Source organism: Malaclemys terrapin, chromosome 17, assembly GCF_027887155.1.
Source record: "Malaclemys terrapin pileata isolate rMalTer1 chromosome 17, rMalTer1.hap1, whole genome shotgun sequence".
NCBI classification, from domain to species: domain Eukaryota; kingdom Metazoa; phylum Chordata; order Testudines; family Emydidae; genus Malaclemys; species Malaclemys terrapin.
The window spans coordinates 5,810,694-5,828,086 of NC_071521.1; the positions used below are offsets into that span (position 1 = coordinate 5,810,694).

Here is a 17,393-nt window from a genome sequence, read left to right on the forward strand (position 1 = left end):
ATAACCCTGGATACTAATGGTCTCTGCCAATGAGTAGAGCAAATCAATAACCAGAGCTGAAAGGCTCCGTACTCCATGAACTATCCATTTCTAGGCAGCTGGAAAATTCTAGGGATAATTAATAAATTTGCCTACTTAGTGGAATGCTTGAATCAAAACCAGTAATGATATGGGTTATTTCAGGGGGGTGAGTAATGGGACTTGGAGTCTTCTACATACCCGGTGTAAAACCAGCCTAGAGATAAAATTTTCAAAAGTGCTAAGTGACTTGGGTACCCAAGTCATATCTACTTTCAATGGGACTTCAGTATGCAAATCTCTTGGGTATTTTTGGAAAATTTACCCTAGATGATTACTGAACAAAACTCATGACTCATCTGAAAGCTGTTTGGTTGCCTAGATGAAATGAGTTTGGTGGGTCTGAGTCAAGCTCCCTGTAAATAAATGATCACATCACAAAAAACCTTCATGACATGTGTCACCCTTTTTGGCACCACGAATTGACTGGGCCATGGAGAAAAGTCCCCTCTCATCCTTAGAAGTTGCTTTTTCAAAACATGGTTAAGGCATTCTGGAAGGGCAATATGGAGCAGTTTGCATTGCTCCTGAAGTATCTATAATAGAGGATTTTAGCTTCCAGTACTGTCAAGTCTGGCATGTGTCACCACTAATGAAATGTTATAACAACAACAATTTTGGTTAAAACAGGCAGCCTATAGCACATGGAACATTTTTTGACAGAGTGCAATTAATTTACTTTGATTTCATTGGCGGGTGGCTAGCAATTCGCCCTTGATGGGTCTGCTTCCACCTCTGCCTGGTCCACCTCCCACGATTTTCCACGACTTCATGCAACAGATCAATGAAGGTGTATTCATTATTTTCGAGTAATGTATTATCACATGGGGAGGAGGTGTGACCAGATTTGTCTGAGGATGCTGGCGAGTGAAGACTGTCATTGCAGAATCCAGACTGCGAAGGTATATCTTTGTTATTCTTATTCTTTTTTACAGTCTCAGAGCCTCTGAATCCTTTCCCAGGCACTGACGTGCATGCATTTTCCATTGTGGCTATTTGGTTAGGTCCTTTCTTAAGTGGAGATACTAATTTGTTTGCTGGTTTTGCTTCTCTCTTTAAGTTAGGTTTACTGCTGCTGTAATCATGAATTGCCTTTTGTTCCTTTACAGTATGTAGATGAAGATTATACTGATTTTGTTCATCTTTGAATTCTGTTTTTCTGACTGCTGCTGAGACACCAGGATCACTGGTGAGCATACAGAAACGTGCCTTGAAAAAATCCTCTGAATTTAAAGTGTTTTGGCTTTCGTCCCTTTTGCATTTTTCATATGGCCAAGTAAGAACTCTTCTCAAAGAACACAGCCTCATATTTACATTTCTACTCACAGCATCTTTTTGTTCAGTGCCAGGTACACTAGGTGACTCTTCAGTTGTACTAGCAACACTTAAATACAACAGAGGTTCAGCGTTCTCCGTATTACCCCTTCCTTTAATTTCATCATTCCAACACACTTCTGAAATTCTATGGTCCTGCAATGACTGCTTTAATAGTTCTGAACTATCCTTTTTCGGGGTTTCTATGCATAGTTCAGTTGGTGAAGTGTTTGCATTGTGACTACGCATAGCCTTTTTATTGCAATCTTGCAAGCTATTAAAATACCACAGTTCTATAACATTGTTGCAGTCTTCATTTTTCATGCAGGCTTGTTCATTTATTACTGTACAAGAGGTTTTGGGTTGTTCCTGGTTCCCATCAGTTGGTCTATGGTGTTGAGAACTACTGTGTTGAAACTCAGTTCTCAACAGAATTGGCGAGGCAGATTTTGCACGAGTTTTCTGCATTCTATTTTGTAGGGTTTTCTCAATTTTCACTGTTGTCTGTACCTTTTCATCTGACAGTTCTCTGCGCCTCAGTCTCTCTGTCATCTTGTTAAGGTGGCCTGTTAGTTTGTCATGGCTATTTTCAACAGTAGCTTCTTTACCTGGCTGCACTTGCTTTTTATCTTGTTTCACCTTCCAGAGCAGGAGAAGCAGCAAAAGAAATGAAAACAACACTGCAAAAATAGCAAACAAATAATTTTAAAATTCACCAAAACTGAGGGGCAGTTACAATTTTCAAAGAAAATCAAATAAAAATTAGTGGAGAATTTGTGGAAAGGACAAAAAATTCCTAAAGACAGAGCTGAATTGTATAATCAATTCATCCCAGATTGAGAAAGGATGGTATTGATGTGGCTTATAAATGCACACACTGATTTAGTGGCAAAACTGAAAGAAAACTTACTGAAAATGTTTTTGTGTTTTATTGTACATCCATTTGTATTAATACAAGTGGAACTGTTTCTCCAAAGCTAATAATCTAAAGCAAAGAAATATTATTTTTGTAAGTTTCCCCCACCAAAATTTGCATTTTTTAAACTTTATTTTAAACATAAAATTCTGCTTTTATGCACATCCTCTATTGAACCAATCTTCCAGGTGGTTATTTGCATGTTCTTTTTAACTTACACAATATATTAAATATTAAGTTGCACCTGCAGCAGGTTTCATTATAAAAACTTCCTCCAGCCTCTTTTTATTTGGAATAATAAATATGCTTTATTCATTATCTCTCTGGGTAATATGGCGAATGGCTTAGTATTACCCAAACTATCTGTTTCTGGAATACTACAGTTCTTACTTGATGAGTACCCTTATACTACATTAAGTATACTAGTAATGTATATATTACAGCATTAATTACTGAAATACATTCAAAGTCCATTTGAAAGTAATTATTTTTTATGAACAGACAAGGAAATTAAAAACAAACCTGTCATTATTTCTGCAATGGAATTGTGACTGTTTTCAGGGTTTGTCTTGCATATTAACATTCCATTGAACAAGGCAACCTCTTTCTGGAAAAGAGGTGCACAGAATGTGGGCGTAACCCCTTGCTGTAATTGGGGGGCAAGGATGCTTTCAAGAGCCTGTATTTGAAATTCATTTCACAGTATGAAATAAGATGCTGAAAATTGTATTGTAACACACCTAAACATAGAAGCATCGCTGGCAATCCAACTTTATAGAAGTAATTCTCAAGTGATGGTGATACGAGAATAGGCGGGCAGTTAAAGTCAGAGATGTTCCAAACTGGAATACCCTTCAGGGCTTGTGGGCTCTGACACACCACAGATGAAGCATCTTCCAACACAGAAGCATTCATCAGCTCTGTAAAAACAAATAGCGCATGACTAACCTGTGACTACTTGAGATCCCGGGCTCTCACCATTGCTTGCTAAAGTACCCACAGGGCTGCAGGTGCTTAGCACCTTTGAAAACCAGGCCACTTATTTAAGGGGCTAAATATGATTCAGGTACCTAACTTTATGCACTCAAGTTTTAACATTTTGGCCTCTGATTTTGATCTCAAGTGTATCATAAGGAAATAATCCTTCACTGACAGAGAGGGATGGTATAGGCCACAAGTACTCCTAGTCTCTAAGGTGCCACAGGTACTCCTGTTCTTTTTGCTAGATCACCTAGTAAGTCTTTCCCATCTCGAATTTCTATGATACAACGCATTGTTTCTGTTGTTGTCCACTACACTATTTCCACCTGCATTAGACATGATTCAGCTGAACTATTAGAAGACTAGAGTGTTTGCTGATGAGGTCCATCCAAACATTTAAGAATTTTGTGCCTCAGCTGATGGCCAAGAAGAACCAGTAATCAGAAGGTCTGGAATAGTGTATGAAATAACTGAAAGAAGGTAATATTTTAACTATGTACAGTATTTTCGCAATTGATTCAACTTTCATTGAAAATGCCATCTTCTGTTCCACACACTGACCCAATATTATACTACCAGTTTCTCACAATCCCCCTTTTACATACTTCTGACACTATGCAAGAAATTACCATCACTATGCAATTCAGATCTCTCTCTCTCTCAATTTTGTTATGTTTTCATGGTATGATCTTGGATCATGGGACTATTCCTCCTACCCTTTAAAAATAAATCATTACTGTAGGGGACATGCTTAGAAATAGTACAATGCCCAACAGAATGTAACCCCAACTTTGATACTTAGTACTATAAATAATAATACAGTAAGGAAATAATTTACAGTAACAATTTAATGTGTATCAAATTATTATAAATACAGTGAAATCCTGAACACCCAAATCTCTACGAGCCAGACCTTACATTCTAAAGTACTTCTACCAAGTTTCACACTTGCATGAGCTATCTGGCTACAGACTCCCAGTTATCTGAATGTATTTGGAGTTGCCCAAGTGTTCTGGGCGATTGAAATTATGCTTTACATTACCTTGCAAAAAAAATCCAAAATCTTGAAGTTCACAGGAACAGTTCCATGGATTGTCTCCCAGTTTCATTATTGGAGACATCAGCCCACTGAACACATTTCTTGTTAAGGTAGATAAGTTATTACCAGATAGATCAATAAAAGTTAGCTTAGACAAATTCTTCAAACTTCCACCCGCAATCATATGAATTCTGTTGCTAGCTAAATTAAGGGTTGTCAGGTTAGAGAAACTGGAAAACATATGGGGGCCTATTTCCTGAATGCCGTTCTGAGACATTGTAAGGTTTTCTAAGTGTCCTGGTTTGGAAAGCCAAGAAGCCATAACTGTAGTCAGATTATTTTGATATAAACTGAGTTTGGTGAGACTATGGAAAGCATAAAAGGCTCCAGGTTCAATTCTTGTGATGCCACTGTTTGCTAGAGCTAGACTGGTGACAGATTTCAAGTTTGGGCTGTTGAAGACACTTGAGTTGATAACCCCAATCTTCGTTACAACAAATAGAACAGATGTCAGGCCTTCTGGAAAACCTAGGGAATAAAACAGAAAAATGTGCTTGAATACCCAAGGACTAATACCAGTTAATATTTTCCCCCCTCTTCGAGATTTTAAATGAGGATGAGTGAAGAAACCCTAATTTGATCTCAACGTGTGATCCTAAAAGTGGTACATATTTGAAAAATTTAAATCCTTTTGATAAGAATAAAATATTTATTTTAGGACTATCGATAAATAAAGAGAAGGCTTTCACAGGACAAAAACTTCAGGAGTTGGAAAACGAAGGCTACGTGTTCCTCTTAATCAACAATTATAGTAAAATATCAGCGATATCCATGTGATAAATTGCAAAACCATGTAATAAACTATATTTATCTTTCTCTGACCAACTCATCTGCCCTCTTGGCATTGATATATCCAATAGAAACTTATTCTAACATCCCAAACCTCTTAGCAGCTTCAGTCACTTTTTTATTTCCACTCCCACTAGCTAAACAAACAAAATTACACTGGTTTGAGATTTAGGACTGGCAATGTTCAGTTCTGAACCAACAACCAGTTTAAAGTCTGATATTACCACACTGCAGAGATGTTGACAGAGGTTTAGACTGCTGGAAAGGGGAGTTTCCCAGCTTCTTCTAACAGGACACAATACTTGCTTCTAAACCTGGACCCTGAGATTAGTCTTTAAAAGTCAGGTCATTTTTATGTACAGAAAAATCATTCTGGATTATTTTTATTATTGTTTTAAATTTTTTATTTAATTGTTCTCTGAGTATTCTGCAGTTAGATGTTTAGTAACTAAGGCAACTGGCTTTACAAGGTGGAGAGGTAGAAGAGATAGTGCCAATGAAATCATGGAAAGATTCCAATTCACCTTAGTGGTCTTTGCATCAGGTCCTAAAATGTTTGTAAAATATTTTCCATAAAGTGTGGCATATAGATAGCACAACAGTATGTATACTACAAAGTTTGTCGGCACTAATTTCGAATGACCTGTGCTATATATACACCTAGTTCTCACGCGCAAAAAATTACGTTATGTGCTTACATATTGTACTAACTTTTAATCACTGATTTGTTAACTGTGCACAAGTTATCTTTCCTCAAGTAGCAGTAACAAGTTCGAAAGCAAATTAAATAGAACATAAGGCAATCAGTGGGTTTCTTTTGAAATATTGTAAAGATATAATGGTATGAATTAATTCAGAAGTAAAATAACTCAAATATAGGCTAAGGTGCAATACAGATTATTAACTTAAAAAAAATACTTTTATTCATTTTTTTCCCTATTAAGTTTCTTGAACAAAAAATTCCATCCAGAACTACGCGCAATCATACTGTGACCAGACATTTATATATTACGACCCAGGAGCATATCCCACCTCATCACTATTAAACTAATCAAATAAACTCAAGCTGATAAATAACATATCCACTTTTGAGTCCAGAACATAAATTAGGAGTGAAACACCTTCCTCTCCAAGAAGTTTTAAGCAGTCAACATTGCAGCACAAGTATAAATTTTTGGAGTGACTTTCACCTTCTCAGTAATCCTCTAACTTACCGTTTGGAATGGAAGAGCAGAAATACTCCTTTTCTAGCACACACTGGAGTCTTGAAGTCTTCATCAGCCCCCAAATCAAAATAAGCTCAAAAATCGCTGCAAAGACACATAAGCTTAAACAAAATGGTGAAGGAAATATTTCCATTTTTTTAAAATGAAGACACACTTATATAACTGATTACCTACCTACATAATCCCCCAGGAAACTCAAGCTGATACTTTTGCTTTGTTTTAAAGTTTTTGCAGACTTAATGGATTAAGAAATTCAGCAGAACCTAGTTCAAAATTCTTGAAATACTTTTACCATAAAAAGGATGAAGACTTAAAATATCCTGGCTTATATTTAAGGCAAACTCCAAACCCTTTGCTTGTAGAACCAAACGTTTGGTTTCATAGAAGAATACCAAGAAAGCTTTACAGTATTGAGTTCACTAGGCACTTCTTGCTGAGTTTGATTCAGAGTCCGCTATTCCAATATTTTACCAGGACGTATATCTAGTATGAAAGTCCCTTATTTGAATGCTGCTTTAAGTTTATAGTGCAAAATTTTAAATGTAGGATGAGGAATTTACTTACATTTCATGATGTACAAATTCTTCCTTTCATTTAAAAAGGTCTGGTCAACTTTTGCTTGTTGGAACGCTAATAACTTTTGCCTGAGAGCTTGCATGTGATAAAAAAGCATAAGAATGCATGTGGTATTTTTCTGTCAAAAGACAAGCCAAGACCTGTTAGATTATCTTCATTTCTTACTTTCCCTCGGGTACCACAGTGGTGGGCTAAAAGTGCAGTCACACGGATGACCAGTAGTGTGTATCTGCATGGTATCTCCATGGTTCTGTCACACTGGCAATAATATTTAACCATTTCATGGTATCATATAGTAACCATGTCTATTCTTCTAATCCACTGAAGTTTTAAACAGCTCATTAGAAAGGTGTAGTATGAAAAGAACCCATTTGGCATCAGTTGGTTTGTTAACCATTATTCATTTTGAAGAAAAAAAATCTTTGTATAGTTAACCAAAGTTCACTGTAGCTTGTGAACACAAGCAAACATTCGGAGGTAGATTTGCACCAAAAGCATAACATAAGGAAGAGCTTAACTCCTTTTGGGATTAACATAGAAGAGATGTAATTTTTACACCCCACAGCCGTACTCAACTACACAAATTAAGTCCCTTCAAACAGTTCTCCTGAAAAGTGTATAAAAATGTCCACTCATCAGAAGCAGAAAAAGCAACTTTCATTTAAAGTCTTTCAAGCTTTCTGTATATTATAAAGCAGCAAAAAAGGGCACAAGTCAATCTTCTAAAAACTCTTTTGCAGGTCACCTTCATATTAGTTTTACGCATCTAATGACAAGGTCTTGATGTTAATAGACAAAACATTTCAACCTTTTTTTTTTTTTAATTTGTGTCCCTCCTTTTGTCTTGTAATTTACCTATTCATTGCCTTCTTAACTGTACAATGCAGATACAGTACCTTCACACAGCAATTTCTCCTTCTCATCTTCAACCATACCATAAACCTATTTATGTTTCACAAGACTGCTGAAGTATGCATTAAAAATTAAGTTATCTTAAATTGTTGAAGGCTGTTGAACTGGATGATTGGCTGGCAGTTCAGCATGCAGCCATGGGGTGATGGTATCGGAAAAATCAGATATGAAACTGAGATGCAGAGATGTGTGCTTGGTCCTATGGCAAGTACGTACCATGGATGCTATATTCTCAGGGTAGTAGTTAGGGGTGAAGGGTGGTGCGTTTTTTTTTGTATTAAACATCTTTTGGGTACTGGCCATAGATTATTAGAGTTTCAAAATGGCTACTTAGAGGGAGAGTGAAAGCTGGGATTATGAAGCTGAAACCCACTGCAAATGGGAATGAATGGATAATTTAAATCCCAGGAAGTTATTCAGAGCATTCTTGGATTCCTGTATTTCCAGAATCATCGTCCCTGGAAGGCAAGAGCTCCCAAAAGATCTGAGGAACAGACACTCTGAGTTACATGATGTCAATGTTAAAAAAAATTCTGAACTTCCAGCTTGTACACTTCATCACTCTGCTGTCTAATGTGTAATTAGACTATATTGTATGCTAAATTTCTCAAAATTATACACCAATATTTTCACTGCTGCAGTTATTCTGCAGTAAACTCTTATTGTACTGGAAATGCATTATGGAAATGGGATAACCATAAAACATCAACTACAAATGTGACAGTATATGCAAATGCATAATGCACCAATGTTAAAGTTTGAAAAAGAAATCAAGGCATGAAAAAATTAACACTTTAAAGATGTACATTCCTATTGTTTACAAAACTGCAAGACTAAGTATGTATTTTCAAAGAATTATATCAACCTGTACTGCATTATATTAACCAAAAATACAAGTGGGCTGTAGTTTTAAGTTATTTTATAGTACCTACTCTCTTCTTCACCCAACCCAGGCCCAATGCAAATTGACAAGTATGGATATTAAACTGAAAGTCGGAAATCCAATTAGAACCTATTTAAAATTATTTTAGGGACAAGATTGAAGCTTAAATCTTTTACAAATAGGTGACCACTTTTGTCATTTGAACAATGCAGTTTTCCGTGTTTTATCAGTATATAGTGCATATTTTAGTGAGTCTAAGCGTCCATACTTTTATCAGCACATTTTAACAACACTAGATGTAAATATAGGTCTGGGAGGAACCTTCAGGACAGTGGCTGCATCACAGAGATGCAGAAACAAAAACAAAACAAAAACGAGTCTAGACCATTGCATCTCCAAGCTTTCCTGGCTCAATGCAAATGTGAGAAAGTAGGAAAGGTGCAACCTAAACTTAGAAGACACTTACAAAACAGGCATTGAACATTGTCCTATTTTAGGTGTTAGCTTCTTTTAAAATTTGGTGAAAAATAGATTGTTTTTTGGGAGACAGCTATTGCATGCTTTACCACTCCTGGGGGGAGGAGGGAGGAGGGTGTACTTAAACTGAAAGCATCATAACTAGGTCTATGGCTCTGAAGTTACTCCCACTAATGTCAGTGGCAAACTCCTATGGACAAAGGGGGACAAACTCTTAATGAAAGTCTCAGTCTCACTGAGAATAATAGGAGATGACAGCCATTCTGAAGGAGGGCAGTTCTTCACAGAATTCTGCTGAAGAAGAAACTTTGAGGTATGAACAAGAATGGGGAAAATTGTCATTAAACCTAAAAAGAATTTCTTCAATGAACAGGAGTTTGCGTTATTCTGTTAAGATAATGAGGAACAAAAAGGTGGGACAACGAATGCTAAATTTCTGAAAGGACCCATTTTAAAATTAATTTTAACTCCTAAACTAATGGATTTACTGTACAGTCTCAGAAAATTCATTCTATGCCCAAAGAATAAGGGCTGTGGTTTGGGGGGGGTGGGGGAGGGGGAGAGATGCTTTACACAAAACAGAGGGTGAATTCAACCTTACCTATGGAGCCATAACTGGTGCCTCAAAATAATCTCAGATTAACACTGATACCCAGTTTGGGAAAATGTTAGTGCTTTTGAAATTCTGTACAATGCTAAAAGAAACTAAATGACTTGGGGAAGCAACAAGGTCCAGTAGACAGGGGACAAGACTCAGACAGGAGACCTGGGATTTCATTTCTAGCTTTGTCACTGACTCACTGTGTAACTTCAGCGTCTGTGTCTTAGTTTTTCTATATGTAAACTGGTGATAAAATACTTAAACTAATTTACGAAGTGCTTTGAATGAAACATACGAGTATGAATTTTTTTTAAAAAAAAAACTGTTCTATGCTTTGCTGGAAGCCCCTATATGATTTTGGCCAAATGTTATTGTTTAGGAAAAGGTCAAGAGGATGATACTATGCCAATAACTATAGCAACTTCTGCTTTATAAGAATATTAATCTATATGTAAACATAGAATAGTACATCTTTAAGGCTTCTGATTAGTTCTTTGACAGGATGTTGCAACAAAACGTACACATGAAATAAAAAAGGAAATCAGTTAATGCATTTTATTAAATTTCAGTGCTTCATAAAATAAATATGGTATATAATATCAAACAGTGAGAAATAAAGCACAAGCATGAAAAGCATGGTAACAGAAAAATTACACTCATAATAGTGTTTAATACTTAGCACTTTAGAAATCATAAAGCCTTTAGTTATTTACACGCAACCAGCTTTCTAACAAAATTTACAAAGTTGCAGCAGCCTATTTAAAAAGTATTGGTGGGGGAGAATTGAGAAGACTGCAATGGAAGAGCTTCACTTTGCTCTAACTAGCATTTTATCACGTACCCTATTTTCCCCTTATGTACACGACTCAGTTTATAACTCCCATTATTTGTAAAGTTTATTTAATAATTACACTGTATTGTATTTTAGAGCTTCAGTTTTGTATCTAGGATTCAAATAGTGCCCTCTGCACTAAAAGATATATATTCAAGTAACACCTCGAATAAAAGTAAACATGTGCAAACCAAAGTTATAAACCTACAAAATCCTCAGGTAGTAGTGTCAAAGTATGATGTAGTAGGAACATGCTAATGGATAAGTTATGTTGTAGCTACAGCACTCTAGTTGCTTTAAAGCATGGATATAAAAGGGAAATGAGAGATTTAACAAATAAAACTGCAAATATGCCCTGTTGCCCCCAAAACAAAAATTTGATCTGCTGAACACCACAAAGATTTTTAAGGTCATAACTCAAGATTTAATATTTCAACATGAAAAGAAATCAAAGCCATTTGACTTATTTGGGCTTTTGAAACAAATGCAAATTTCTGTTCAAAAATTGCTTTTAAATGAGAAAACAAACCAATATATATTAATATATCACCCCAAATTAAAAAAATGTACACACTCTTCATTTTAGAGCATGCTGCTCATTCAGAATAAAGACAGGACAAAGAAAGTAGAATTACATTTCATGACATAATAAAAACATTAAAATTTGTGATCTTTAAGTGCACCATCATACAGGAGTAACGTGCTCAGTGGAAATGTTCTACATCTACCAGAATCTGTCTTTATTAAAGCAAACAAATCTTTAGGACACTACCTGAAACTGAAATAATGATAACTATGCTCCACTCAGCTTGCCTCAAGTTTCAGTCAGGTATATTCCAGCTATTAGCACCTGTATGCTTCTTCATGATTGTGTTCCAGAAATAGTCATCTTTAAATTTGCAAACGTTATTTTTAAAAAAGACAGACTTTGCAATCTTTCAGTGCTTATAGTGAACAGATACTGTACGTAAACTTTGTTCTGAGCAGCATGGGCTGGGGCTCTTTCAGAAATCTGAGCACTGAACTTAACGTTGGCAGCAGATACAGTACAACAATCTGATCTATTATACAGTTCCTCAAAAAAAATTCTTACAGGATGATTTTCTCTAAAGAACATTAAAAAACAAAAAACCCAAAAAAACTCACCCCCCCACCCCCAAGATCTGTTCGAAGTTCAGAGCTTGCCAACTTTAAGAGTGATGGGGGAAAAAAGAGGAAATGAGGTGGAGAGAAAAACAAAACTAAATTATTTCCAATTTGTACCGACAAAGAGCTTCAAGTAAAAGGAAATCCACTGATTAAAGATCTTGCTACATGCAGTCTCTCATTTGAAAGCCTCAGTAGTTAGCATTGGGCGTAACAGCAGATTTATCATTCATAAAAAACACTGGCATTGTTCCTTCATTCTTATTTACTTGCATCCATGTTTTTTGTTTAGAAGCCTCTTAAAAATATTTACGGTTCTGCCCATTTCATACCCAACTGGAGGAAAATGATAACCGTTTCTTCTTTCAATGTAATCCCAGTCAGCAATCTTCTCCCCAAAAATTCAGTGTCATTTACGAGTCTGAGTCTTCTTTGGCACTGCGGGTCGCTTGGCTTGCCACAAATAGTTATGAATAGTAAGAGCATCCACGCTGACAGACATGGTTTTGGCTGGAATTACGTTAAACTGTTTTCTGTCTGAGCTATATTTATAAAGTTTGTCAATCATTTTCTTGTTGATGCTCTTTGGCCCTGTTCCAGTCAGCTTGTAGATTTCTTCAGTGTCAGGGTAGTAGCAGTAAAGTGCTCTAAACTGGCAGCCAGCATCACGGAACAAAATAATGTAGTGGTTGGCATCACACTTCTCTAGTTCCTATATTTTAAAAAAGAAAAATGCTTAGGACTGTTCATAAAGAAGACTATCAAACTAGACTGAGTACTCAGTAAATTAAAGGTATGAAGACTAAAAGTTGCTTAATTTGGAATTCTTGAAAAGTTAAACATTTAAAATAGTGTTTTCTGCTGTTTTCCCCCCCATGACCTCTGACACTGGAAGTTGGGTTTTCCAGATATAACACTAATACAGAGCACAGGAGATGCTGAACTGCCACGTAACAATATAATGTAATATTGGAGACAAGGAGAACTCAAGACACTGAAAGAACTCAACTATTAAAAGAGGACTCTCCAAGCTAAAAACAATGGGATGCAAAAACCTCATCAGATTGGGGACAGGACAACACTCTTTCTTGTCAACAATTTTCACTATGCTTCTGTTTATTTTATTTTTAAATTTGACAACATTAAGTTTAGAATAAACTTCTGTGTAATAAGAATTTTTTTCAGAAGGGGAGGACAAAAGGGAAAAACCAGTACCATTCAATATATAAATAGTGATCTAATTAACTTAATTTCTTCTGTATTTGACATTAACAGCATAGAAACCATACACTGCAATGATTAGTATATTGCTTAAGATACAGTGATTGGATACAATAATTACATTAGGCTACAGGGATAAAAACTTGACATTCTCTTGCGATATGAGCACCTCCTGGTGACTAACCCATAGAGGAGCATGAAGCTTTTACCTTGGAGAATGCGGTTGCCAGTTTAATATGGAAAGAGAACATAAAAAGTGATTTTTTTTAATAATAATAAAAATAAAAAAAGAAGGCTCCTTAGAAGCACATCTAGAACAATCATTTTCCATCACAAGAGCCACAAGCCCCATACAAACAGAGCAATTACAGATTATCTATGTGAACACAGGTGTTTAAATACCTGAGCATACCCTATAGAAGCTAGTTTAGGATTATTTTTAGTTGTACTGGATACTTCAGGGAACTGGACAAGCAACTCCTGTGAAAACCGTGTCAGCCAAAGAAAGTGATGATGCAAACCAAAACAGAAACACTGAAGAAATTAAAGATCTCAGAATATAGTCTGAATTATTTTACTGTAAAGAGACTTGGAGGAAGAGTAATAATTCAGAAAACACTGGTTTGTTTCCTGTTCTTGCACTGTCTCCATTATAATATCTTGCTTTGCAATTCAATATCACAGGAAGAATTTCACAGTATAAGGGTGCATACATTTTTCTTTTGAATGAATATGTGGGTTTTTCTTTAACCCCGTTAAATTAGTCTGGCTCTAAATTGGGGGGTAGTATTTAAACACAAGTTCATTTTTCTTTCTTTAAAATCTTCTTCTGCCTAACTTTGCATCTCTGACCATCTCCAAGGAAATGAATATGTTTTACTCACAACACACGTGTTGCCAATGGAAGCATCCACATTTTAACAAATAAAACTGAACTTAATTTTCAACTTTTCTAATAGTTTAAATAGGAGCATGCAGAAAATTCTTCCAAATGCAGATTTGGGGAAGGGAGGAAGGAAGGAAAAACATCAGTCTGCTGTGTATTTAAAACAACATGCTTGACATCATAGGCACGTTATGGGAAGAGCATTCAAGATAACATGCTATTAACAAAATTATGAAATAAGCATTACAGGTGATAGTTTACTGCAGGTGCATTCATAAGACTGCAGTTTTAATAAATAACTACTTGCCTCTAATATTGAATTCTTATGTGGTTCATTCACTTTTCCAGCAAGACAGCAATGGGATATAGCGTTGTGAATAATTGGTTTGTTTGACTTGCTGCTGGGTTCTTTAAATAATTTTGGACCTAAGAAAGATACGAAACAAGTTATTAACTAAATATTATAACTAGGTAAATTTAATAACAGTTCTTAAATTTTAATTCTATTAAATAAATATGTAAAGCTAAGAGCCGCAGTTTCAAATTGATGGGAACAATGGCTTACATTTTTATGATGCAAAATATCACTTCATTAAGGAAGCATCAGGGATTTTAAAAAAAATCTAAGTGAAAAGTGACTTTAAATAAAAGTTTGTTCTGTATGTACTGAAGGGCTCAACACAGTCATGCATGGATTCTCTTTCCATTGCATAAATCTTCATTCCTACATATGTACCTGAATCTGTACTAGAAGCTGGCAAAGTTCTAGTGGGAATTTTAGGCTCATGGGGAACCCCCTCTTTCCAAGCAACCATTTTCTACTTTAAATCCTTTTCCCATTCCCTCAGCAACTACATCAGGCAACTAACATTCTGGCTCAGCAGCTAACAACTAGGAAGCTCATAAGAAGCCATCAAGACTATAAGCATTGTGTTTATGGAACAAATTAGCAAAAAATTTCTCCCAAACTTATCACAACAATGTTGACTTTACCTACCTATTGCACCAACTCCAAATATTGAAGGATTTTGCACTGATTATAGCAAAAAGTAATACATTTAAAATTAAACACATCTGAAGCATTTTCTATATCTAATATTCACTATTTAAATTAGATCACTGGCACTGTTGAAACTTTCAAGCATTCTGACACACCTGAGCTTCCAAAAACAGGAACTCATCACACCATAACATTTATTTGTTTGGCATTATTTAATACTTGTTAGTTAGAAATGATTACCCTAAAATTGAAGCATTTACCTGTGTACTCTGCCACTGAAGCAATTGAAGATGCTGTTGACGCATTTTCCCAATCTCTCTCTGTGTTTCTGCTTGGATTCCTACTCAATATTGGTAAGGATTCCATTGACTCTACTCTGTTGGAGCAAAGCAGGGATCACCAGTTTGAGTTTTTTGTTAAATAAATTATTTCACATTCACCAGACATTTTCTCTTAATGAGAAAAGAAATTCTTCTCCAGCATCACTGTCCCTCCCAAAAGACAGCCAGTTTCTATCATCCCTATTTTTAAAAGATGAATACAAGGTAATGTGTATTATAGATCCAAATAGAACAGATGAAGAACCCCATCCATATGCCATTTTATGCCTATTAATAACTTAATTTATTTTATAAAGAATTGTTCATTATATCATCAACATTTAATCACAGTCCTATTTCATAATATAAGATTTATTTTTAATTGTCTTTACCGTTGGGAAGGAGTGCCACCCGAGTGTATGCTTTCAGGTTCAGTAGTTGCTGCTGAGGCCAAAGACAGGCTGGAACCAGACTGAGCACTACTTAGATTATCAGCTATAGGAAAGAAAGACGGCATGAAATATGATTTTGCCAAAACAGATTGCAGACTCAAGTGGGAATGAAAAATACTTACGTGTGGAAGAACACTTTGTTCCTGAATCACTGTATGATTCTTCTCGATGGACAGATTTGGGCCTAGGTTTCTTGGGTTTTGATTTGGGTTTTCCAAGTCCTTGCTCTTCCAAAATTTGCTGCTGTTTTTTCCTCAAGTATTCTTGTTTGATGAGTTCTCTTCGGGCCTTCTCTTCCTCTTTACGTATTCGGTCCTCTTCAGCTTTGCGACTGAAAAGCAAACATGGTTTTCAGAATCTAGTAACTTCCCATTTTCTCGAGGAAAAGGATAGGTTGTAAAATTATTCCTTTCCATACTACAGTGTAAATGTTACATTTACCGGGCTTCGTCTCTTTTTTGTTCAACTTCTGCCTCAAGCTGCTGTTTTCGGATCCGAGCCTCTTCAGCTTTCCGCTGCTGTTTTAAAAGGAATGCTGCGCGCTTTTTTGCTAGTTCATCTTCTGCTTTCTGTTCATCCTGCAGAATTGAAATTCCACATAAGATACAGAGCTTTGGAGGTAGGAGAAGAGAGATTAAACTGGACATCAACAAATACTTGAGGTCAAAGTGAAAACTTCAAAAAGCTCATTCTATTCTTCACAACATAAGTAGTTAAGGAGTTGTGCACTACATAAGTAGTTTTCAACATTTTTGCTCAATAAGAAAAACTCGTGAAAATACACATCTAGTGTTCATGCAGATCCAAGGGGAAGAATCAGCCTCAAACATAGTCCTCTATAATTTCATCATCAAACAAACATAATGCAGGAATATATCAAACTGCAAACTACATTGTGCAGTGTAATTCTCACACTGGCCAGCATATCCTGTATCAGTAATTCTATTCTACAAATGTATTTACTGGAGTGAATTACTACCAAACTATACTATACCAAGGCAAAGGTCAAATTCACTGAAGTGTAAACAGCTTCTCTTTCAAACTAATTTAACTAGAATTTAAAAGACTTTGTGAAGTTGCCATGCTTGTGATACTCACTAGAATTAATACTATACAGAAACGCAAGCACACACAATATCCTAGTAGCTTCTTTAAATTTTAACAGCTGCAAAGAATATTACATTTGAAAAATATGTAGTGCTTCTATAAATATCATAGCATTAATATACTTCAGCTCTAACAACTTCCCCTTACACATTCTAGAGCCAGTGATGAAACAAAGATGGCCTGTTAGTACACCTCTACCCCGATATAATGTGACCTGATATAACACGAATTCGGATATAAACGCGGTAAAGCAGTGCTCCAGGTGGGTGGGGCTGCGCACTCCAGAGGATCAAAGCAAGTTCGATATAACGCGGTTTCATCTATAACTCGATAAGATTTTTTGGCTCCTGAGGACAGTGTTATAACGAGGTAGAGGTATACATTACTTAGATTTAATATCCTTGGAGCAAAAACCATCTTTTTGTTATATGTTTGTACGGTGCCTTACACAACGGGCCCCTGGCCCAGGACCTAGGCTCCTATGCAGTACCACAATACAGATAATTAGAGCTGGCTGGAAAACAGTAATTCCTTTTAGCATAGGATTTCAAGCTATGGTTTTGCAACGATCTGGAGA

The 17,393-nt window shown here is 36.0% G+C and overlaps 1 protein-coding gene across 3 annotated transcripts in view; it reads right to left on the reverse strand.

Annotated features, from left to right (window-relative positions):
- Positions 1-10,392: 10,392 nt before the first annotated feature.
- Positions 10,393-17,393, reverse strand: part of CAMSAP1 (calmodulin regulated spectrin associated protein 1) — a 44,317-nt gene continuing 37,316 nt past the window's right edge. For all 3 annotated transcript variants that reach the window (XM_054007632.1, XM_054007633.1, XM_054007631.1), the window contains 6 exons: positions 16,151-16,287; positions 15,832-16,040; positions 15,650-15,752; positions 15,198-15,313; positions 14,245-14,363; positions 10,393-12,542 (listed from right to left, as the gene is read on the reverse strand). In XM_054007632.1, coding sequence (XP_053863607.1) covers positions 12,240-12,542; positions 14,245-14,363; positions 15,198-15,313; positions 15,650-15,752; positions 15,832-16,040; positions 16,151-16,287 — 987 coding nt within the window. In that variant the 3' untranslated portion in view covers positions 10,393-12,239. The remainder of the gene's footprint in view (positions 12,543-14,244; positions 14,364-15,197; positions 15,314-15,649; positions 15,753-15,831; positions 16,041-16,150; positions 16,288-17,393) is intronic.